At 44.2% G+C, this 25677-nt stretch overlaps 1 protein-coding gene and 1 long non-coding RNA gene across 2 annotated transcripts in view; one reads left to right on the top strand and one right to left on the bottom strand.

Annotated features, from left to right (window-relative positions):
* The window catches only part of CUL3 (cullin 3), a 96235-nt gene extending 73719 nt beyond the window's left edge, over positions 1-22516 (bottom strand). Inside the window, exon 1 of the mRNA XM_006276482.4 lies at positions 22195-22516. Coding sequence (XP_006276544.1) covers positions 22195-22260 — 66 coding nt within the window. The 5' untranslated portion in view covers positions 22261-22516. The remainder of the gene's footprint in view (positions 1-22194) is intronic.
* A 46-nt stretch (positions 22517-22562) lies between these two features.
* Positions 22563-25042, top strand: LOC106739510 (uncharacterized). The gene is made up of 3 exons (XR_001372781.3): positions 22563-22670; positions 23510-23702; positions 24163-25042. It is a non-coding gene; the product is annotated as an uncharacterized LOC106739510 (long non-coding RNA).
* The last annotated feature ends 635 nt before the right edge of the window (positions 25043-25677 follow it).

Raw genomic sequence — 25677 nt, forward strand, 5'->3', positions numbered from 1 at the left:
TATGAATAGAGATGGGAGGATCTAGAATTGTGAAGTGCTGAAATAGATCCTAGCACTGAGCATGGATAAGCTCCCCTCAATTCCAAAATATGCTACAAGGACCCTAACATATGGAAACATTTCCACATGGAAAGTTGTTCTGACAAAAAAGACCTGTAATTTGCCAACACTGTCAAATGAATTATGCATTTCCAAATGCATGCTACCTTGCATGCACTAATGTTCTGCAGACAATAAAAAGATGGAAATGAAGGTCAACAAAAAGAGTGAGAGACACACTCAGAATCAGAATCCCCTATTTCAAGAAGTGTTCTTGATTCAGAAGTCTTTCTGCTTCTCTGGCATAGCCATATGGAACCACTGCACACTCCATTCCAATTCTTCAGTCTTCAGAAAAACAACAAGCACCTCAAAAGCATGTGTAGCCAAAAGACTCCTAAATGAGTATTTACACACATCCAAATTTCAACAAAAAATTTGACTAAGTTCTTAAAATAGCAATATATGGTGCTAGTATGCCATTTTCAGCCACTGAAAACAGTTACTAGCAAGCAGGATTTTAAACTATTAAGACCATCATGGCAGTTACCCAGCAAATACTCATTGAAAAAAAACCTTTTCTGCAGTCAAAATATGAACGTGAGTGGTAACATTCAAAAAGAACCAAAACACTTGTTCTGCATTTGCCCACCCATTTCTAAGGCACAGAACAGAATTATATAAGTATGTGATAGCACCTCAGTTTTGTGTATGAACAATGAAACAGGAAAGAACAGGCATACTGTGGAGTCTATTAGCAGTGAAACATGAATTAAGAGAAGACTGGAAAAGCATTTCTTCTCTTCACTGGCAATGCCAGAAGTATGAATGCAGTATGAGACATTATAGTGGATGCGTACAACTGCTTCTTTTGGCCTAAACCTACCTTTTGATTTCATGTAGTTAGACATACTAAAAGGGACTTAACACAGCAAAACATATGAAAACTTCACACATTATAATTCTAGTCTTCAAGAAGAAAGCAGGAAGAGTCCAGTAAGAATAAAATGAGAACACAGAAGCTTTCCAGCAAAATACAGTGGGGGAAGTAGGTGATGCTGTTAAAAACATTATAAACAGAGAAACTCTTCAAGGAATGAGATAACTGAAGATTTTAATGTATTTAAGTTTATGCTGTACTTGACACAGTTGTCACATCTTCTGGGTTCAACTATAGCGCTCTCTGAAAATTCTACCTTCAACTCCTTTATTGCAATTACCATATATGAATTGGTGAAAATGCTCTTGTCATGTATTCTTTACATTATGGGCCAGATAAAAAGTTAACGGCTTCTTAAAATCTAAGTGCATCATACCCCAATCGTAAGTCAGGAAAAATTAAAAACAGAGAACTTATTCATAGATGAGAATTTTGCTGCTGACAAATATAAGTTAGTACAAACCTAACAGATCCTAAATTCAAAGGCAGTAATGTCAGGAATGATAGCATTTCCTTAGATAAGCAACATGCTTAAAAACTAGATTCTGGAAAACTCCTGTCAAATGTTGCAGGATACAAACATTCTTTAGGTAAGTTGTTCAGAAGAGCAATGAGAGAGCTGACCAAGCATGCTGCTCCTATAATATAGCAACCATATTATACACCAGGGCTGTCCAACTTCTGACTGGTTGGGGGCTACAGGCTGTGCCACACCCCAACATGCCCTGCAGCAAGCACCCTCCACACTTCACTGTGCCAGTGCACCAGCCCCTGCGCTGGCCAGTCTTGTCTGGAAGGAGGGGCCAGGGAGGCACAAGAGAACTGAGAGGACAATGGAAACGAGCTTCTGCTTGAAAACCCTGTAGAACTTGTTTCCTTTTGTTGATGTATGACCTCACTGAAGCAAGGAATCTAGTGGGAGGAGCAGATCCCCAAGACCCTGAATTCTGGCTGGTTTATACTGTGCTTATTCCCCCCCACCACTTGGACTAGATCCCTTGGACAGCCCTTGGCTCCCTTTGCTTACACATGAGTAACATAACTGAGGCAGAAGCAAGAAACAGCTATGAAGCAGTTTCATGCGAGAACAGGCCCAGTAAGAACATTAATGAAGAAGCCCACTGTTCCCAGAAGAAGCAGAATCATTTGAATGGGCACCTCCTATGAGGGTCTGACTTCTCTAATAACACTGTTCAGCTTCTTTCATTTTACCTGCAATAAGGAAGTTTGTAGAAGGCAGTGTCTGTTACCATTCTAAGACAACAAGTCCGCTGAGAAAATGTTAACTATCACAAACCCATGGTTCAGCAGCATCCCTACTGTGATGACATATATGGCTGATGCTGACTGAGGCTTGACTATGCTGTTTGTCCAGGAAAGGGCAGTAAGGAACCTCTTCCTGCTTCACAGTAACTATCAATACAATTCGCACTTTCATAAAAACTCTTGCAGCATTGTTTCTAGACCAAAGGTAGGAAGAGTTGCAATCCCAGAACAAAACCTAGGAAATACCTGTAAAACTGTGGAACTGCAATCTGGAGATAGGTACCCCGAGTCATGCAATCTTTTCATCGAGAGAAGCTACTGTGAACTTTAAATCTGTTCATCATGTTACATCTTTATAGATGGACTGAGATAAGTCAAATACTGCTGTCCAGCCCTATCTTTTAAACAGATTGAGAGGGACCATGGGACAATATTTGAAATAAGGTCCCATGAAATAATGTAACACTATCCATCATAGTGTTACATTATTGTGAAGGCATCAGGGCTACATGCTAAACAAGGGAGCTAAGGAGACTTGCCCGCCTGCAAAAGGCCTGTATGTAACGGCAGCAATATTCTCTCATTATCATCTCCCCCAGAAAGAAACAATAACCTAGACATTAGGATGCTGTGATGCATAGTAGCAGCAGTAAACAACAGCCCAATAGGATATGGAGACTCACGACAGGAACTAGAGATAATCGTTTACTAGAAAATACCCAGTATTTAGTGTGGCAGGAAATGCCTATACCACTAACATTCATTCATAGTGCCTAATAAGAGAGATATATCTACCACTCACTCAGGGCTGTTGTCAACTTCCTAAGTGTAGCTTACAATATTCACTGAAAGTACACTTGCCCGAGTGAGCCTGTCCTCTGTAATTTGATGGTTTTGTTCACTATTTAAGTTCTAATAAAGCTGGAGGGGAGGACTGGCCTTAAGCAAAGCAAGGAAAATTCCTTTGGGGCTGGGAAAGGCTTAGGACAGGAGTTTTTAACATTTTTGGGTTAATGTACCCCTGGCAGCCAATCAGGAAGGCAGGAATCCCCGGTTGAAAACTCCAGGTTTAGGACATATGTCTATGGTCTTTTCTTCTCTATATCAATTTGCCATGCTGCTTTCCAAGAGGGTGAACAAGGAAATAAGTTCTGAGAAAGAAGCCTCATGTTCCCCAAGGGAATACATTTTTCCTTATACTTTTAATGCAAAAGTATCAAACATTTGGCCTGTAGAGCCATGTAGGCCCGCCCACAGGGTTCCTAGAGTGGCCAAAAATTTGATGGTTGGCCCCTGTGGCATGTTGCCGTGTCAACATACTGAGTTGATACGGCAGCACGGGAAGCCACTGGAGATGCTACTACCACAGCTTACTCCATCACAGAAATCCCAGGATGGAGCCCACTGGGGACTCATTTCAGTGGTAGTACAGCAAGTGACATTGAAGTTGACTCCTGCAGCTCCCCGAGCCAACACAATGGTTCAGGCAGCTATAGAGGCGATTGGGGTTGGTGCTGCTGCTGCTGGGTCCAGACCTGGCCTATGAGGCCAATGAGCTTGATAGCTCCATCGTAAAGGAATCCCCTGAATCAGGTTCTTCAGAAGACAAAAGGAATGAGGAGAAGATCCTTTTCTTCACTTAGGGTTGGGGAACAGTACCACTTGTTAGAATAACTAAAGGTGTTTCTATGTCTGAGTTGTTTGGGTTTTTTTGCCAGTTATTAAGCTTCCCTTCTCCAGGTACAGAGAGATCTTAAGACTTCTGCAGATGGATTTTTTGTCCTATCTAGAGTAGAGGACAGCAACTCATGCTTGTCTCAGGGCTGCTGTTCGTGCCAACCCAGAGATTTTGCAGGTGCATCGGGGGGGGGGGGGGGTTGTCTCCTTCAAGAAACCCTAACCTAGGTTTGAAAACCACTAAAATCTTCATAGAACTCCAACACACACTCAATCAAAAGGACTCTTACAAGAGTCACAATATATGACTTTCTCGACCTATGTGGCTTTCTTTGCCAGACTGCATTCAGTGGACACGTGTATTAAGGCATTTTTTTTTCTAATGTGCATTAAATTTAGTACCTCCAGTGCACGGTACTAAGGAAATATGCATTAGGCTGCCTTAATGCACAGTAATGAACGTGTATGGTTTTTAAGTGATGCTTAATGTGCAGTAGCCTATTTTACTGCACATCAGCATAATCACACTTTTTTTTACATGACAGTTTAATGAGCAGTAAAATAGGCTACTGCGCATTAAAACACACATGTAGAAGCACCCAGTATGTATGAAGAGGGAAACAGTGACTTATGGGGACAAATCACATCCTTTCTTCTGATCAAGAACAACTGTTCTTTTTCTTTAGATTTCAACTAGAGCATGAAAACCTGGTCGTCTTGCCTGGAGCCGAAGACGCAGCTGAAAAAATGATTTCTCAGAGCTAGTCATCCTTCCATAGCACTAATTAAGGCCAGATACAGACATTACACTTTGATCGATAAGTGGTCAGAAACTGATCTATACATGTAACAGAAGAGAAGTTTGGTGCACAGACTGGTTTAAAAAGTGGCGGAACCTAGTCTAAGATTTGCACTCTACACCAAAGACTGAATGTGTGTTCTGTTCACTACCTATCTAAACTACACTGCTTACAGAAAACTACATAACTTGGATCGTTCCACCTCGGCTTTCTGAATGCCTATACCTAGCCCAATAGGTTTAGTCTGCATTCCACGCCATGAAGAGCAGAGACCAAGTCTCACTCTATGCTACAAATTTTTGCTGGCACAACTCCAACGTGAGTGCACAAGCAAAGTCTCTCTACGGCAGGAGAACCCTCTGCCACCCTTCCTGTGCCAAGTGGAGTTAGGCTTCTGCATATCACCTGGCAGCTGGCTGATGCTGTGCCTAGACACTGCAGGACCTGCAGCCAGCTACCACAGTCAGCAGCTGGTATGCTCTCCACACTTCACACTCTGGTAGTACAGCTGCTGAGCAGAGCCAGGCACAACCACAAGAAACACCCAGGTATCAACAAGCTCTGGCAACAATGGTTGCTCTCTGCTGCCAGAACTTCTTGTGGCAGAGACATCTCCCAGTGGCATGGATCTGTATGCTTCATTATAAATGTGGAAAGGAAGTGGCTTCATTAAATTAGGCACTGTGGTCAGTTGCAAGAGTATTACTGAAGAGACTTCCTGTTCTACTAAACTAAGTTGGAATGAACAAAGTTCAGTCTCCCCACTCAAGAAAAAAAAATTCTTGTAACTGGCTTACATGTTGACCTGGCAGGAGTTTATCCTTTATAAGCTATTTAAATTGCCCTATATGAAGTAAGTTTAAAGCCAGATCCTAACAGACTAGAATCAGAAAGGCAATCACAACTTATGATCTGGAACTGGTCTTGACAGATTTAGGAGATCATTCAAATTTCAACAAGTTAAAATTTCAACAATGGTTAGAGATCAAATTCCCTATTTCTAGAAGCAAGCCTGAAACAATAAAACTAGTAAAGCAGTCTACAAAAAAAAAAAAGAATTTGTATGTCAGTGTGGTTCTACACAGCCTGTATTCCTTTTTCATGGCCTTACAAATTCCTGGAAAGTAATTTTGTTTACAATGTTTATCTGGATAATATAATAAATTCCAGAATGCACACTAGTTTTTCTCTTTTGTAAGAAAAAAAGATAGATAACAAATACCTTAACTTTAAATAAGAACTGAAATCCTAGTCAGAATGTTACTATCCATAATACCCTGGTTCTCTGAATAAGGATGCCAATTTTATATTGTCAACTTCGTTAATGTAACACTTTTTTACATCACTAAATTCATAGCAAATTTATAACCTAAGTATAAAGAAAAACAGTAAGAGCCAAGAACACAAAGTCAGAAGTCAGCATATGCTTCTCAAAACCATATTTCACAGGACATCACAACTACAAAAGGGCAAGAATTTAGCTGTCACTCTGGAAGTTAATGTGGACTGCAAACATCACAAGACCCAAAATTAAAACAGCAGTAGCAGAGTGTATAAACAGTATTCAGCCTACCAGGAATAAGAATTCTAATACCCTGCGCGTTTATTAGTCAACACTGTGAACAGAAGTATTACATCATTTGTGTATTACAATTTAACGTGGCACCAAATTATAGAATGCTTAAAAAAAAACCACTTACTCCTTTTGCTAGAGATAAACACAAAATACTGTTTACTACCCAACTGGCAACTCAATGAATAAGTGTAAAATCAAGTCTCCACCTTCTAGACCAAAAAAAAGTTAGAAAATAAAGTTACAAAACAAAGTATTAGTCAGTCAAATACCCAGTTCAGACACAAGTTCTCTCTCTCCTTTAGGCATCACTACATTGTAGACCTTATTATTTACTTTCAGCAGGACCTGCCCTGGTTAGTACACAGATCAATTAATGAAGGAGGCAATGTTTTGAAGGACATCATTCTCATATCCTGCAGAAATCAGATACTGCGTAGCGAATGAGGCAGGAGCATGTTGTTTCCATTTTCATGTATTATCCTACATAGGGCAGTGGGTCCTGGGTTCCCAACAAATTCTGCCTTGTTCCAAACAAACCTTCAAAGATCATAGTAATTAAATAAGAAATTCCACCTTATCTTCCTTATATAAGACAGGTCATGCTAATAGAACATTGGATTTTCATGCCCACACACTTCCCTTCTCCCCTGCCATTTTGTTTTGTTTTTTTAAACAGACCTACTTAAACACAATTAAGGGGGGGAAAAAATCAGTGCATTTGCCACAAGAAAGTAGTCAGCCAAATAAAAATGACTTTTAATCAAGCCACCAGGAGGCATAACTGTAAATGAGGTACTCCCTGACAAGTTTCAAGCTCCTACCAACCTCCCATTAAGATATTGAAGCTAAGATATTCAAAAAAATGTTGCAAGTGTTTGACAATTTATTTGATTTTTTTTGTTCAAGCTTTCAAAGTAACTGACCATGAATTATAAATTGAACATATAAAATTTCTACCATATGAGCTAAAACTTGATGAAATTAAAATTATTATAAACCTGATGTTATGCCTGTATTTTAACCATGGGTCTTTTAAAAGAAGTGTCCCATGATGCTCATAACTGTGCTGTCTAAAGGCTGTGCTGCTGCTGTTCCACATGCGGCCACCACCCCCACCCACTCCGCTCCATGTTTTCTGAAAACCCCTGCCAGATTATTTCAGATAACCAGAATTTTTACATAACCGGCAATCCCCTTACTCAGGGGATGCTGGATAACAAAGATTTTACTGTACATTATACAAAGGTCAAAGGGAAAAAAGTGTTCGTTTTCAAAAATACTTCAACCTAATAACAACATTGGGGGGCTGTTTACATGGAGGAAGTTTTCAAACCAGCTTTAAAAACTCGGTTAGAAACAAAGTCTGGTCCCTGGAGCAGTGTCATCTGGCCACAGAGCTCTTGTGTACTACATCAGGCACAAGGAGCCTGATCCCCAGATGCAAGGCCAGCAGAGGCAGTGTGGGCCCAATTCAAGACCATGAGGGCAGCCTTCAGACCAGCCCTGTATCACTCATTTGGCCCACAGAGCCATATGGATGAACCCTACTGATCTAACACAGCTAGAGTCCTCTTTATGTGAGAAATGAAGGCAACCCCTCTTTAGTCCTACAGATCTTAAACTAAAACTACAAATGGAGCACCTCATTTTTACTGTACATTTTTGATGCTGAAAAAAAAAATAACATTACATTGTAATCAACATTCATTAATCAATTTTTAATTATGCCAGTGTTTTTTCTGTTAATGTGATTTAAGTTAGTATTTTCACACAACAGTAATTCCAGCTAATAAAGCCTAAACAATTTTAAAAAACTGTATGCATCTCACCTAATAATTATTTAAGCTGCAAAAAAACCCGAGAGGACTCAGACCAGACAGCTACAATGCAAATGCCAATTAAGAGGGTTAAGCAACCCAGCAGCATGCATCATCCAAACATAGTTATTCCATGTACTTTTCATGGTTACACCAATGTATTAAATCTGAAATCATACACCTAAACTTACCGCTATATATTGAGGCTCTCAATCCGCAAATCATCTGATCTGCCCTGATCAAATTTTATTTCCCAAATTTGCATGTTAAAAGTAACAAAAGTGCGTCTGATCATTTTCATGTATTGGTTTTCAGTTTATATGGGTCGAACTCAAACACAAAAAATAAAAGTAACTGCACCCTATCAGGGCTACATGATCAGGATGCAAAGCAAAGCTTTTATTGCAGTCTTCCCATGACCTGAATCCACTACATACCACTAATTTGGGGGTCTAGTCCTTTCCCAAACAACCATGGACCTAAACTGCTAGCAGTCTGAGCATTATTCAACAAACAGAGAAAACCCAAGTCAATAACGTCCTTTACACTGCAACCTAACAGAATCATTATGGGCTTAAAATTTATGAAAATTGTACTATTTCTGTCTCCAAACATACGTTATCTTCAAGCATTCCCATCCCACACAGCAGAGTCCTTAACATCTACTTCAACATTTATGACTTCTTTTGTAGCTTAAACAGAGTATGGTACTACCGATACAGTATTTTATGACAACTGGTGATCCAGAGACCAACTCAATTATCACTTTTCCCCTGGTTACCAAATGCCATACCTATTTTACATCCATTTCCTACTTTTCCAGATAATGCAATCTAGAAAATAAAACCACCAGTAAAAATGATTACATTGTAGAAATTAATTTCAAGTAGCAACTTTTTAAAAAGTAGCTACTCAGGGGGCTGGACTCGATGATCTTCCGAGGTCCCTTCCAGCCCTAACGTCTATGAAATCTATGAAATGCGAGGGAAAACTCTAGAACAGGGGTGTCCAACCTTTCTGAATGCGAGGCCAGATCACGAACTTTTTATCACCCAGTGGGCCGGCAAGCCATATTCAAAGACCTCACAGGAAGTGGTATCACATCAGGAAGTGATGTCACGTGACCTTTGACACCAATGAAGTTGCAGGAAGTGACAATGAAATGGGTCTAACCAGTTAAAAACTATCACTCTAAATGACTCATTTCCTGGATCTCAGCAAGTGAGCTGGAGTTCTCAGATAATATGCAAGCGTCACAGAGCTGTTAATGTCACAGTCCATCAGTCCAGTGTCCCAGTGAAGACATTAGCATTATTTCTGGCTGTGCAATGTCTGAGCATCCCCAGTAGAGGGAAAGCATCCCACTACAATTCATTCATTTTACCCAACAACATATATCAAATCCTTCCAGGGAAACATCTATTTCACTCCACCACCTTTCCTGCCAGAAACTCTTCTCCCCTTTGCTACACACCTCCAACGTCAAGGAGGGGCCACGGGGTCTGGTGGGTCTTTGTCCCCTGAAGAAGCTCTCTCACTGCTAGAGACTATTGGGGAGGGCTCACCCCCAGTCACACTGCGGCTAGCAGTAGTTTTCCTTTAGCTAAAGTTTTGGGGCCGCACCCGGCACCACGCAAATGACTGGGCATTCCGGCACTGGGAGGCAAGGAGGAGCTGCCGGGGCTGGCACAGAAGGGAAGCGTGGCCATGCATGTGGAGCCCGGAGTCTGTGCAAGGGCCCGCAGAGGCGCTCAGGCCCCGCACCTGTAAACGGAGCAGGATTTGGCCCGAGGGGTTAGGGCGCCTCTTGGCGCTGAACCGACACTACATGAGCAGCACGTCCCCGGGGCCACGGGCTTCCGCTCCGCGCCTAACCGTGCCAGGCTCTTCCGCGGCCTGGCCCCACAGCTGCCCCGCGCCAGGCACAGAGCTGCGAGAAACCTCGCCAGGGCGGGGGCGGGCCCCGACCTGTTGGGGGATCCCAGAGCCCAGCAAGGGCAGCGCGGCAGGAAACATGGTGAGGACCGCGGAAGGGCGGCTTCAGCTGCATGCCACTTTTCCTGGCTGGTGCTGACCCGGCCGGGTCCATCCCATCCGGAGCAGCATGTGGCTGAAGCCGGCTCCCCATGCGCTGCTGGGGACGGGAGGATACTGGCCAGGTCTGCACCGGCCAGCAGAAGTGGCGGCAGAGCCATGTGCCGCTCGGGACTGGATAAGCCCGGCCGGAGTAGCAGGGGCTCAGCTGCATTTTCCCCTACCTGTGCTGGTCAGTCCCAAGTGGCACATGGCTCCGCTGCCGCTTCTGCTGGCTGGTGCCATCCTGGCCGGCCTCCTCCTGTCCCCAGCAGCACGTGGGAATCCAGCTTCAGCCTCAAGAAGGCCTTTGATACGGTATCCCACCCCATACTGGTGAACAAGTTAAGAGGCTGTGATGTGGATGACTGCACAGTCCGGTGGGTGGCAAATTGGCTAGAGGGTCGCACCCAAAGAGTCGTGGTAGATGGGTCGGTCTCGACCTGGAAGGGTGTGGGCAGTGGGGTCCCACAGGGTTCGGTCCTTGGACCGATACTCTTTAATGTCTTCATCAGCGACTTGGACGTGGGAGTGAAATGTACTCTGTCCAAGTTTGCAGATGACACAAAGCTATGGGGAGAAGTGGACACGCCGGAGGGCAGGGAACAGCTGCAGGCAGACCTGGATAGGTTGCACAAGTGGGCAGAAAACAACAGGTTGCAGTTCAACAAGGAGAAATGCAAAGTGCTGCACCTAGGGAGGAAAAATGTCCAGCACACCTACAGCCTAGGGAATGACCTGCTGGGTGGCACAGAGGTGGAAAGGGATCTTGGAGTCCTAGTGGACTCCAAGATGAACATGAGCCGGCAGTGTGACGAAGCTATCAGAAAAGCCAATGGCACTTTATCGTGCATCAGCAGATGCATGACAAATAGGTCCAGGGAGGTGATACTTCCCCTCTATAGGGCGTTGGTCAGACCGCAGTTGGAGTACTGCGTGCAATTCTGGGCGCCACACTTCAACAAGGATGCGGATAACCTGGAGAGGGTACAGCGAAGGGCAACTCGTATGGTCAAGGGCCTGCAGACCAAGCCCTACGAGGAGAGACTAGAGAAACTGGACCTGTTCAGCCTCCGCGAGAGAAGGTTGAGAGGCGACCTTGTAGCTGCCTATAAGTTCATCACGGGGGCACAGAAGGGAATTGGTGAGGATTTATTCACCAAGGCACCCCCGGGGGTTACAAGAAACAATGGCCACAAGCTAGTAGAGAGCAGATTTAGACTGGACATAAGGAAGAACTTCTTCACAGTTCGAGTGGCCAAGGTCTGGAACGGGCTCCCAAGGGAGGTGGTGCTCTCCCCTACCCTGGGGGTCTTCAAGAGGAGGTTGGATAGGCATCTAGCTGGGGTCATCTAGACCCAGCACTCTTTCCTGCTTATGCAGGGGGTCGGACTTGATGATCTATTGAGGTCCCTTCCGACCCTAACATCTATGAATCTATGAATCTATGAATCATGCTGCTCCGGATGGGACAACCCGCCCAGGTCGGCACCAGCCAGCAGAGGCAGCAGCAGAGCCATGTGACGTTCAGGACTGACCAACACAGGTAGGGAAAGTGCAGCTGATCCTCCTGCTCCTCCGGCCAGGCTCGTCCTGTCCCAAGCGGCACATGGCTACTCCTCTTCCCACACGCACCACATCGGCAACGCCAAGCCGACACGGTGCATGTGGGAACCTTGTCCCTTCCCCAGCCCTTCAGCAGCCATTAGGAAGCTGCTGAGGGGCTGGGGGAGGGACAAGGGGTGGGAACGAAAGTAAACCGTGTTTACTTTTGTTTCCTGTCACAGCACCGCGGGCCACAGAAAATGCCTTGGTGGGCCGCATGTTGGACAAGCCTGCTCTAGAAGAAAGAACTCCTTCCTAGAGTGAAAACTACCAGAGCTCACAAGTTTTTAAAACCACATAACAAAATAGAACCTAAAAGACTAATTCTTTCTTTGAAGAAAAAAATGGACAGGTCAACTAAGTTAGGAAGTGGTAATTAAAATATCTCTCTTGATACCATTCATATTTTAACAAAATCACAAAACCTACAACCTTCAGAACATTTTCCAAATATTCAAGACTGCAACATATGAAAGAAGGAGAACAGATAGAATGCCATATCAAAACAAAAAACAGAACAAGCTCAAATGCCAGCATTACTCAGGGAACTACTGTACACACAACATTCACCTAAAAAAAGGTTTTATACCAGGGGTGGGCAAAATGCAGCCCAGGGGCTGGATGTGGCCTGCCAGGCCATTCTATCTGGCCCGCAGGGCCCTAAATATTAATTTTCTAAATTTTTTAATCTGCCCTAGGCTGCCTGTCACATGGCCCTCAATGGCTTGCCAAAACTCAGTAAGCATCCCTCTGCCCAAAATAATTGCTCGCCCATTTATACAGTATCATCATTCAGCCTATGGAATTCCACTCCCTGAGCTATTTTCATTTTTACCTGCTCATCTACTACTGGCACAGAGTCATTTGGAAGATATGGTTCTTGTAGGTATACACCTCCTTACACAACTGTTTAGAACACAAAACAAATATTACATAATCTACTGAACTTACAGGCAGAAGCTGCTCAGTGCTGTGACCAAATTCTGCCACTTTCTACTCTTAAAAGGTTGCTTTGTAGCCTTTCCAAAAGTCATAGCTAGAAAGGACCTGTTTCACTGCTACCTTAAATAATATGATACACTCCAATTGTTAATGATTTCTACAGCATCAAGCAGACACATTCCTCTACCTATTAAAAACCAATCCTTCAAAGACTAAATACTTTCAAGACCTACAGATGTAGGCAGTTTGATAGGACTCTATGCAAGAATTACAGTAAGGCTTCACTACTCAGTTTGCAAGGTCTTGTTAGATCACAGTTGTATGTAGAATTAAGTGTTACAAAAATTCCTTAGGAAATCTCCTCTAAAACTTGTATGAGCATACCCTGAACACCCAAAATGCAGTAAAAAGTGACAGCATCCCTAATTTTTAGGCATTTAAACAGCATTTAAACTATGACAGATTCAAGTGTAAAATGAACACTGCAGTAAAGCTCTTTCAGTATTAACAAATCAGGAAATACTGGAATATGTTCATGTTAAAGAATTTCAAGAAATGGTAGATTATCCTGGGGTAGCTAATCATTTCCAGCTGTAAACCAAAATGACCCACTCTGGGTCAGAGGTTGTGGACACCAGACCATGTCCACACGAGCACGGACATTTGTTTCCCTGGGGACAAGCAGCGGCAGCACACCTTGTGCCATTGCTACCTGTCCCCGGGGAATGCCCAAATCACGCAATCACGCGTGCTTTGGCGCATGGCAGATGACCCCAGGTCAGGTGGAGGAAGCTGGGACCAGCATCTGTGCAGGCCCCAGAAGCCTTACCTGGGGTCTTGGGAAGCTGCAGCTGCAGCACTCCTGCAGCTGGGAGCCTGCCACAGCCAGAGCATGGTTTCAGGCAGCCAGGCTCCAGTTTTGGACGCCACACACTGCCACATGCACTGCCCTGCTTTTTTTCCCCCCCCGTGTGTTTTTTTGACCCCAGAACTGCAAGGTAGCAGTGCAGAAAATGCCTGAATGTGTGGTATGTGGTTCTGCAGCCTGAGTGGTACTTACCACACATACTAAGTTCACAGATTCACACAAGTTTAGGGCTTAAGGGACCTTGTGAGATCACTGGGTCCAGGCCAAGTTAACTTAAAATAAGGCAACTTAACTAAATTTATTTAGTTAAGCCACGTTGGAGTGTATACACATACAGCTCCTTGACATGATAGCAGCCATCTTGTGAACTAAACTGACTTACTTAATGCGACTCAAGGTAATACACTTGGAAAGTGCAATATATGTTATTAATAATAATAATCTGGCAACACATTTAAGTCAACTCTTCTCCACTTACATGTGTATGCTCTGACAGTTAAGTTGACTTTGAAAAGTTAAGTTGACTTAACTGTCATAAAAGTTAGTATATATGTGTACGCATCCTAGGAGCTCGCCAGCACTGGTCCCCAAGTGCCATGGCGAGAGTGCCTGGAGGCAAAGACCACCCCCGGTGCCAAACCCCCACATCCACAGGCTGGATCTAACAGTTCTGCAAGCCACATAAAGCTTGCAAACCATAGGTTGCCAATCCCTGGATTGTAAAAACAATGCCTATTTACATGAACAAGATAAACAATATTTTAGATTTTTAGTCTTCAATTTCAAGATTTTAAATGTGTCACAGGAAAAATCTTTAATAATAAATATTTACTTATAACTGCTGCTTATATTATAAACCATGTGGTCCATCAGCTAGATTGCTTCTCTAAAACTGCTTTGTGAACTGGAAATAATGAAGATGCAGCAAATCACTGATATGAAACATTAATTTAAACTACATGATATGAAGCAAGGGTGTCAAACACATCTGGCTCTCCCAGCCCAGCCACCACCCCATGCCAGATTCAATGTGCACTCTGGGATTCCACTCTGGCACCCACCTCTGACAGGCTGCACAGTTAACAGCATTTGTTCTGGGATCTGTGCCACAGGTAACATCATGGCAACTGGTCCAGGACTGTACCACACAGAGTGCCTGCTCCAGCCAGCCTTGGACCCTTGCTGTACAAGGTGTCTGCATGCCACAGGTCCCAAACTGTCTAGGGCAGGCACCCTGTGTACACTGTAAGGCCCACATTGCAGACCCCATACACAGGGCCAGCCAAGGTCAATTCAGACCCAGGGTCAGCACTGAGGGCCAAACAACTGTGTTTCATGGGCTGGATCCAGGTCACAGATCAGTTTGACACCCTTGGTGTAATGTAAAGAGCACCAGTCATGCATGTACATTCATTTACCTACTTGGAGCTGAACAAAGTTGTGGTACCTCCTTCCATTTTCTCCCAATCTCAAAGACTACTGTACAGTCTGAAGCCATGTACTCCAGAGAACATGTGCTAACACAACAACAGATTCTACCCTCTGGATATTTAAGACCGGTTCAATAATTTCTCTAACTTCCTTCTATTGTCTTTGTTAAGATGTCCATGTGAGGCAAGAGAAGTCAAAATAACTTCTTGCATTTTTGCCTTGTATTTTTTACATATATTATAGGGATCTAATGTAAATTTAAGTTTATCTCAACATACAACATATATCCCCTAAGGTTGAAAACAAGTCATACAAAAGATTAATGCTTCATATAGCCAAAATGCATGTTCTGGCTACCTAAGCAAACCAACCATTACTGGGCCTCTGATTTAAAGAAAGGGGTGTCCACATACCTACCAGCCTCATTTTAATAAAACAATTAAAGACTCTCACCCTCTGATCTGCAAAGATATGGATGGAAAAAAATACTTACACTAGTGTAAGCCAATCAAGAAACAAGAAAGAAAGAAAGAAAGAAAGAAAGAAAGAAAGAAACAGCCAGGCTGTACTTCTGCAAAAGAAGTATAACTTAGCTGGACACTTTCTCCTCTCATTAAATGATTCAGTTAAGCTGTATTTAAACACATATGTGTAGGATCTTTCTAGGCCTTTCCAACAGTTGTATTCTAACTCCATACCTGTTGATGTGATAATGGTGGATCAAAATAGATGGTTCAGAACAGTGCTTCCCAAACCTCCCCATTTATGATTCCATTTTCTTAGCATGGCACATGACTCCCAACCCACAGGCCCCCACAACCCAGGTGTGCCTCACTCCCCACCCACAGCCCCCACATTCCCCCAAATGGCCCAGGGCCAGGGGCCACGGGCCACAGCTCCCTGCTTCCCCCACCACCACCCAGCAGTGCCTAAGCCCCAGCTGCCATGTATGGGAGGTGGCAACTGCTGCAGCTAGAGCAAAGTCCAGAGCCATTTCCTTCCCTCCCCCATGGCCAGCACTGCTGGAGAGGAACCTAAGGGGGGTGGGGGGAGAGGGACATATGTGGGCTGCAGGCTTGGGGCTCCCTGACCTGCTGTCCTCCCCCTGGTGGCTCTGCAGCCCAGTAAACAAGACCCAGTGCGGGAAGGAGGGAGTGCCGCACTGCCATGGCTGCCAAATCTGAGGCACCCCCTGCTCACCTGCCAGCAGCATGGGCATAAATCCACACCACTGCTGCTACTGCCATGCATCACCTTGGCCATGGTGGTGTGGCACTCCCTTCCACAAAGGATCCCAGCAGCTCCTGCTCAGAGCTGATCCAGCCTAGCTGCAGCCTTGCACCCCACTGTGGGCACAGAAATCTATGGGCACATTTATCATCACCCCATCTGCTGATGATGCAACCCCATAGAAGGTTGGCAAAAACTGTTCTGCACACTTACCCCAAAATATGAAAGACAGATCTGCAGGAAATTAAGATGATCAAAAGGATGGACACACATATGTATGCATAACAAGTTAAAGCACACAGAATCTCTCACTAAGTCATAGTATTTTTCAAAAGATTGAACCAACTAACTCTTGTAGACAGCAACAGATTTCTTGTAATAAGAGATATGAATCTTGCAAAAAAAAAAAAAAAAAGCTCAACTAACAAAAGCTCTTTTATGTGGTAGATACTTCTCAAGTAGCCTATCATTTTGCAAGAACCAGATATATATTATAGTAGTTCCATCTTGTACACCTTTCTTCCACTTCAGCAAACTTTCATGACTTTTATTTTCACTTGAAGAGAGCCATAGTGAAATGGTTTGAATGGAGTTGTAGCAAAGCCAGTTGATACTACCTTCTGGCTGACCTGTGCAGACCTGAGACAGTTTTAAAGGAAAAAAACTAACACATTTTAGCACCATCTGCATTGGTCAACTAAATCATGTTAAAATTATGCTTTCTGTAACATTGTTTTGGGGCATTTTAAATAGCCTTTAACCAATAACATTCATTGTGACTTGATTAAGGGAAAGCACTCAAAAAATCCAGAGCAGTCATTCTTAACCAAGAAACATAGCCAATTGGCAAAGTGTAAAGGCATCACAGGTGATCTACCTTATAACAGTTACGGATACAGAGTAATGCTTTTGGCTGACCCTCCCTCCTCTCAAACACTCCTGCACCAGACAACATCCTGCCAAGATGTTAGACTATTCTACACATGTTACATCCTGAATAGGAAGTAACATAAACATCAGGTTCCCAGGATACTGGTCTAGAAAATGAGTGCTGCCAAACATCCTCACACCTAGCCTTACAAAGGCAAGAACACACTCAGGGCAGCAGAGTTGGCCACGAACATAAAAGAAGCCACTTTGGAGATATGAAGGAGTGTGAAATCAAAATCAGATACTAGCAGACTGAGCAATTCCCCTCCTGTGTTCTGCTGGAGGGTATAAACGTAACATGAAAAACATCCCAGAGAAGGCACTTAAAATCTGTTTCATCAAGGGTCATTCTTATATGGTTCAGGCCAACTGGCAGTTCTTCATTGCTCCAAGTCATCTAAAAATCTCACATTTTACAGCTCTTTAAAGGCACTTGGAGTGTTATGAATGCTACATTTGTCCACTTGGGCTTAGTTCTGCTGACAGGCAAAACTAGTTAAGCCAGGCCTAGCACCATGCAAACGTGGCTACACTGCTAGCATTCCACTGATAACAGGTGCAGAAATAACTTGGGTGTCAGCAGCCTGCGGAGGGAGACCACTGTTTTGGAGTTCATTAATCTGATGACAAGGAGAGAAAATAACCCCAGTTTCTTTTCCCATGTTTTGGAAAACCATCAACATTGAGATTTTCTGCACAACATAATATTCGTCATGCAAGGGGACACTCTTTCACTTCCTAAACTTAAAGCAGTATTTACAAAATGTAGCCAATATATAGAATGGACAAGTCAAAGACAGGCATTATCAAGTGACAACAATTATTTGCTACATTTCACATGCTGAGTCAATACTATCTGACTTAGTGCCCAAGCACTGAAAATATAATGGACAAACAAAGTAAGAGATTGTTTAAAAAATTTAATCCATTCAAAACCCTATGCCAAGTTTAGTCTGGGTTTTTTTTTTTGCTTTTGTTGCTGTAAAAATCAGTATCAGTGATAAAAAGATGTATGCATGGATATACATCATGGAAGTTCCATGGCCAAGAAAGCCCATTGTATTATGACATTTTCAAAAATACAAGTCTTCTATACCTGAGAGTCTGTAGATACACAAGATACTTCAAGGCATGACCCTAAATTAACCATCATTACCCCCTGCAAATATATAAAATTTCAAGATCTTAAAGTTATTTCCATCTCTATTCCTAGATTTGAGCAAGTTCAGAATGCAATGCTGAGAAACACAAACACCTTCATATTGGCCATTTTTGGTTCTAAGTTTTAATTTTTTCCCACTGCTTTAGAACTAGCTTCCACTGCTTTGAAGGCAAGTTGAGTAAATAAACACAGGATAAAACCCTCCTTTAACACACTAGTGTGAAGCTGGATGGGTAAACTTATGTCTTTTCTATTATGAATGGAAAGGGCAGATTACCGATCAAGGAATTCTATTCACTGACTACTTCTGACTACCAAGCAATCCACTTCAGCATCTAAATTCCAAGGTACTCAAGGCTACTACTGCTCTTGAAGGAAGAAAAAGCTACCCTAATGCTCTGAACATCAGCACCTGGTTAGTAAGTATCAAAGAATAGTTCTATGGAGTGATGTTTGCCACCAAAAGTCAAGAAAGTAAAAATAAAGAACAGAGAAGAACATTATGTCTACAAAAAAATGAAAGATATCCAAGCAAAGCATTAGTGATTGGGCAATAATGTTAATATAGTTTCCTTAACAGCAAAAATTATTATTTTATACAGGCTGTCCTCAGACTTATGACAGAATTGGTTCCTGAAAACAGGGTCTTAAGTCGAAATGTAACTCGGAACCAATTTTCCCATAGGAAACAATGTTATAAATGGGGGATTGGTTGCTGAGCCAAGGCCCGATACACTATTTTCACCAACAATAATGCAGAATTTTGTACTCAGTCAATTATAGATGAGTAATATAGCTACATTAATGTGTTTATAGTCTAAATAGCAATCATATTGACTTGGAAGGACTTTTTTGAGGCAACTTTGCTACACTTTTTGAAGGGCTCTTGGCTGGAGTCTTCTCAGGAATTTTGGCTCAGCTTTGTCTGCTTTCTTAAAGAAAATGTCCACGGAAGGTCAGACAGATGTTCTCCAGGGAGATGGACAATGCAGCGAGCTTGTTCGCTGGCATGGCCTGACGTCGGATCAAGTGTTGTAAAGTCGAAACTGACGTTAGAAAGTTGAAACAGGGTGTCAATTTATAAACGTTGTAAGTGCGAAATGTTGTAACTTGAAACATTGTAAGTTGAGGACTGCCTGTACCTTTCTTTATCATTCACCCATGTATACTATAGAAAAAAAATACTGAATAAGTTATAGGGCCAGGACTAGCACTAGACCAGTGCTTCCCAAACTTTTCCTCAGTGTGACCCCATTTCCTCAGCATGCCCCCTCACTCCTAGCCTCCAGGCCTCCACAACCCCAGGTGCCCCTCACTCCCCAACCCCCACAGTGCCCCAGGGCCAGGACCCACAGCTCCCTGCCCCCCCAACCCCCAGCAGCCACCCACAGGAGGCGACAGCAGGTGTGGCCAGAGAGAAGTACGAGCCCAGCTGCACCCGCCCCCGCCCCCGCCCCCCCCCCCCCCCCTCCAGGCAGCACTACCCTGTGGAGAGGAGCCGGGGGGTGGGCAGGGATGTGGGCTGCCCATTGTAGGCAGGCTTGGGGCTCCCTGCCCTCTCCCCCCAGGGACCCCGTGGTCCAGTAGGCAGGACAAGGTATGAGAGGGAGTGCTGCACTGCCACAGCTGCCCAGGTGAGGCACCCCTGGCTTATCTGCCAGCAGTGAGGGCAAAACTCCATGCCACTGCAGCTGCTGTGTCTCACCTTGGCGGATATGGTGATGCAGCACTCCCAAAATGGGTCCCGTCCACTGGGCCGCAGAGGAAGCTCCTGCCCACAGCTGGTCCGGCTTGGCTGCACCCCGCATCCCACTGGGCTCAGAAATCTCAGGAGGCACGTTTATTGCCATCCCATCCACTGATGATGTTGCCACCCACGTTCAGGGTTTCAACCTACAGTTTGGGAACTGCTGCACTAGACAGTAACCACACTACTGGTAGTTACCTTTATAAAATTATGTAATAGTAAGCAGGCAGTCTTTCCATTTGAGAAACTTAAATCAAAAAAGCAGGAAAGGAATAAAAAGGAAATGGGAGATGTAATAAAGACACCTAAATGGCAAGCAGAGCACCAACACTGGACATCACAAACAGAGATGCCTCAGAATAAGAGGTGGTAAAAACAGTGAAGATTGGTAGCTTAAGGTAAATGAAGTAAATTCTAAATACAGATACCAATCTTGAAAATACAAATAGTTTTACTTACATGAATAGTCAACTGGATTACTCACATAAGTAAAGTTACACACACACAAATCTTTGCACAAAGTAGTAACTTTAACATTACACAGGTAAGGATAGAAAACCCTCAACAGCAACTATTTGGGTACATATTCTTTTTTTCACTTTCAAGCCCCTTTATCTGATCCAGTTTGGTTTTGGAAATCAAAATCAGTTCTAAATAGTGAGCCTTGAAAAAAGTTCTGTCAAAAGATGTCAGCTTCTACTTTGGAAATGTGCAGGTCCCAATATCTATGTATACTTAATAGAGTTTTTCTTTGGTGGAAGTTAATTTTTGTGAAGAATCTTAATGGAGTCATTCTTCAAATAACTGCAGAGAAGAGAAATTATAACAATGTTCTAACAAGAACCATTCTGAAGGGGAAAATGATGACAATGCTCAATTTTTTGCGAGAACTGATCTGTGTGTGAACATTCTTCACCCACAAGCGCAGCTTTACATGCTCAGTAACAAGAACCGTCAGCTAATGTAAAAAATAGTCTTAGCTTAGTATCATGTCCCGTCCCTATTAGTTTACAATTAGTTACAAGCATTCTGAGATTTTAATAGCTGAACAGAGCAGATTGTTAGGAAACTTGTGTAGTACATTGTCTTTGGCATAGTCTGCTGCAATCTAAGTGTCACATTTTTGCCACTTCTAATTTTTTTTATGATGTATCCCTATGAATTGTTTACAACGGCCATGGCCGCTTGGAATTGCTTTTTTTCACTACAAAACAAGAAATCTGAACAGCATGACTTATTAAGCAAATAATTTCTTTGGTGACCACCAGCCATTCTTCAGCAGAGATACCCAACTTTCTCAGATGCAGTGGTCCCCTTTGACATTTATAGTTGATATAATTATCAATAATTAGAAAGCGAGTCTAAAATAGAGAAGCTAGAGCTGAATCAGACTCCTCAGCAGAACTTCATCAGCCTGCCAATGTAAACAACTCTTTTATTTAATCAGCAAGCCTTAGGGGCGAGTAAATGTTCCTCAGCATGAGACTTGCTGCTGCAGTGAGGTCAACCAGGGAGCTCCAACTTCTGTGTGCAGGCAACACCTAGGGGCCCTTTGCCACTCACCATCTAGGCTAGGGTCACAACCCCTCCCCTAAAGCTTGAAATTCAAGTCAATGGAGTCTCCTCTTTAATGTGTAGGTGCGTGCAGGTACGCACAGGTATACGTACACACAGGCACACGCACAGACGCAGACCCACGGGCACACAGGCACAGGCACATCCGCACAGAGAGGCCTGCGGGCAGGCTGCAGCGCAGCAGCCCCACTCGCTTTAGTGGGCACAACTGTCAGAGCGGCGGAGGGGAGGGCCCAGGCCGGGCGCGGGCCCAGGCCGGGGAGGCCGGTACTGGCACCCACCTCTAGGCCCGGGCAGTCGCGGCCCCTCACCTCCCCCCGGGCAGCCTGGCGGCGGTGCCCCCACACCCGCGGAAAGGGCCGGGCCGGGCCGCGGCGCGAGGGGGGGCCGGTGCCGGCCTCCGGCGGCCGCTCGAGCGCCGTGACAGGTCGCGCCGGGCTCGTAACAGCCGGACCCCGCGGAGGCCGCCGCTCCCCCGACCGGGCCGGGCCGGGCCGGGCCGAGCCGGGCACTCACGGGGAAGGCGCGGATCCGCATCTTGGTGTCCTTCCGGCTGCCCGTCCCCTTGCTCAGGTTCGACATCTTCGGGCGCGGAGCCGCCTGTGGGCGCGGGCGGGTGGGCCCGGGCCGGGCTCCGGCGACCTTCGCTCCGGACTGCGGGCCCTGGCGGAGCGGGGCGGGTGGCGGCGGCGGCGCAGGCCCCTTCCTCCAGCGGCAGCGGCGGCGGCGGCCCCCTCAGCCTCCTCCTCCTCCTCCTCCTCGGCCGCGATGGCGGACAAACATCGCGCAGTGCGCAGGGCCGAGCGCCCCCGCCCGCCAGGCGCGCTCAGATCCGGCCGCGGCGGCGGCAGCAGGCGGAGCGCGGCCGGGGGGAGGGGGCGGGGCCTCCCGCTCTCGCGAGACTTCCGCGGGACTGTCGCGGCCCTCAACTAGGCCCGCGACCCCGGCCGGGGGGTGTCTGGTCTGGCCCGGCCGCTGCGTCGTCAAATCTGGTACTATCGGACCGTGCGGTTTTCACTGTCAATAAAGCCCCAGGTCCGGGAGTCAAGGGAGTGCACCAGCTCCCGGGGTTTCATTGCAAAGAAAAGCAGGAGTCCTAGAAAGTTCAGTTTGTTGGGAGCTGTTTTTTGCGGCGCTGGGAGTTTGTCATGGCCGGGCCTTCCCGGGCAGCAACAGCAGTGGGAAGTCTGCAGAGTGGGGAGGAAGCTAAGGCAGACGTAGTCTTAAACACAGGGTCAAACCCAGTGAAAGGCGAATCAGGCAAAAGCCAATTATAGCTCTATGGAAGATGGGGAAAATAACTGGACAGACATATAGGACCTTTCCTGTTTTTTGCAGGCTAAATTTAGTTCCTCAGAAGTCAGTTATGCCCTGCTAAGGGTGCACATGCACATACCACTGCTGCGGTACCCAAGCAAGCTCAAAATGCACTGGATCTGGTATCGGAAGCACTAAAACCAAATGAGCGCTGTGCTCCACCCAAACTAAATAGGCTTGTGTTGTGCTGCGTAGGAATAGCCTGAGTCATGACACCGATGGGTGTTGTACTCTTTGGGAGACTCATCGAGTTATGTCGCAATATATTTGTTTTCCTTTCTCTTGCTGTTTTCTTTGCTCGTCACAAGAAACGCCTGAGAAATGAGGGCACCACTTGAGGCAACACCTGTGAGTGCATGAGGCTAAATATAGGTCCCTTGAGAATGGGGCAGTTGCTATAATCAGAGAATCATAGAGAAAAGGTGGGAAGGGACCTCCAGCCATCTTCTTGTCCAACCCCCTGCCAGAAGTAGGATCATCTCTATCTAAACCATCCTACTGTCTACCCTTTTAGCAAAACTACAGTCAACCTTGATGCAACCACAAAACATAACACCTGAACCTGCCATCTTTAAACAAGGTGACCACGGCCATCGCTGTCCTTGTTGGAAAAGTTGTTAAAAAAGCTGAAGAGATCCAAGGAAGAGGACCACACCCCCAGCTACAGAGGAAGAAAAAAACCCTCACAGTCCATGTCAATCTGACTTGTGGGTAAAATTTCCCTATGCCAAATTTCAGTCTGACCCTGAGCAGAGGGGCAAGACCCTCTAGCCGGAACCCCCTGTGTGTAAGGCCCATTAGGAGCCTTGGCACACACAAAATGGGGAAGGACAGCTTGTATATATCAGATTTTGTACATTTGGGGAGATAGGGTTGGCCTCATATTTGTGTTTGTCACTCTAAAAACTAGCAGGTGCTTGAAGTTTGGGCCTAAGTGGCTCACTCAGGATCCCACACAAGTGGTATATAGCACAGCTAGGAATAAGAGGCCTACCTAGTGACTTCCAAACTCAATTCTGCCTACTGCAGCATTCTTTCTCCTATGATCTCCAACCATTTTCCTAGTACTGCCCACACAGTGCAATATGTATACTAAGAGCACAGTAATATATGTGTTCATCCTATAACTTTTCTTTACCAAGTAACTTGCTCTTTTGTCTCTTTCAGTTCCAAACCACTACAGTTCCTTGGGATTATGCATGTTCCTATATTTTAAACCTCCTGTTCAGAATTACTTATATACCTAAAGAAGACATTATATAACAACAGCACAACAAGATTAAGACAACAGTCTTAATGATTTCAGCACGACCAGGCAAAACCATCCAGCCGTTCTCAGAATACATAGGAAACAGTCACAAGGTATGACAAGGCAAATGGTAGGAGGGGCAAAGTTTTCCTACTGACTGCCTACATGAAAATAAAAGATCCACATACATTTTGAATTTCCATCTCATTTTGGAGCTTAATAAACAAATGCCACCAAATTAAGGCTCAACAAGGAGTCTTTTGTCTAAAAGGAATACAAAAAGTTTAGAGGGAGATCTTTGCCTTAAACTGCAGGTTGGAGGCGGTTGCTTCTACTAAGAGAAGGCGAGGAACCTTTGAGGCCTGAACTGTAAGGGCACAGTTATTTTCTTTTATTTCCTTTGTTGAATACAGTGAGTGGGCAGAGCAGCCCAAACTTTTATTATAAAATGATTCCAAATAAAGGACTCTGTCTTCTTGAACCTTGAAAGAGGTATGGCTGGAGCTTGCAGTAAATGAACTGGCAAAAGGCACAACCAGCTCACATAGATACAAGAATTTTCTAAGATTTTTCTCATCCCAAACAGAGAGAAAAAGGTCAATCTCACATTTTCATGAATTTTAATAATAATTCAAAGTTGTTTTGATCCATAAGTCAGAGACCTAGTTCACTGAAAAGTTTCATTTCAGTTTTGTTTTGACCTTTTCATAATTTTTATAGTTTTAAAATAAAATAAACTTTGGACTAACCTTATATAATAGTGTGTGTGTGTGTGTGTGTGTGTGTGTGTGTGTGTGTGTGTGTATAAAAAAAATATAAAAAATACTAATATGTAATAGTATATATATGTGTGTGTGTGTGTGTGTGTGTGTGTATAATACTATACAATAATACATATACATACATAATACAGTATACTAATACTATACAATATACTAAGAGCCAGGCGAAGAGCATCAGAAGCTCTAAAAGCTTGGCTCCAGTACAACACATTATTTGCATTTTTAATTAACAATTTCAATGAAATCTCCAAAAACAGTATCTTCTTTTTTTCAAGTTAATTTTTCTATTTGATGACTCAGTACTGCATGGTTGAAGCTAATGGGAAGTATAATTTGAAGGGAGAGGTGGAGGGAGGGGGAAATCAGGCTTTCGGTATCATACCAAAGAGTTCTTAGGTATTAAAGAAACCAGATGCACATTTCTTCCCCCCTCCCCACCAGTTTTGCAACATGTAACATACTGAATTCATTTGTAATAGAACCTTTGCTTGCAGAATTCACAGTTTTTGAATGGCAATAAACTATTGCTCCTAAGAATCATAAAAATTACCTTCTCTATGCTATGTTTCTCCTTACTTTATATGAAAATCAGACACATTTCAATATTTTGTTCCAGAGTAAGAAGGAAAAAATAATATGAAGTGTCTATGA

Source organism: Alligator mississippiensis, chromosome 7 (assembly GCF_030867095.1).
Source record: "Alligator mississippiensis isolate rAllMis1 chromosome 7, rAllMis1, whole genome shotgun sequence".
In the NCBI taxonomy this organism is placed as follows: domain Eukaryota; kingdom Metazoa; phylum Chordata; order Crocodylia; family Alligatoridae; genus Alligator; species Alligator mississippiensis.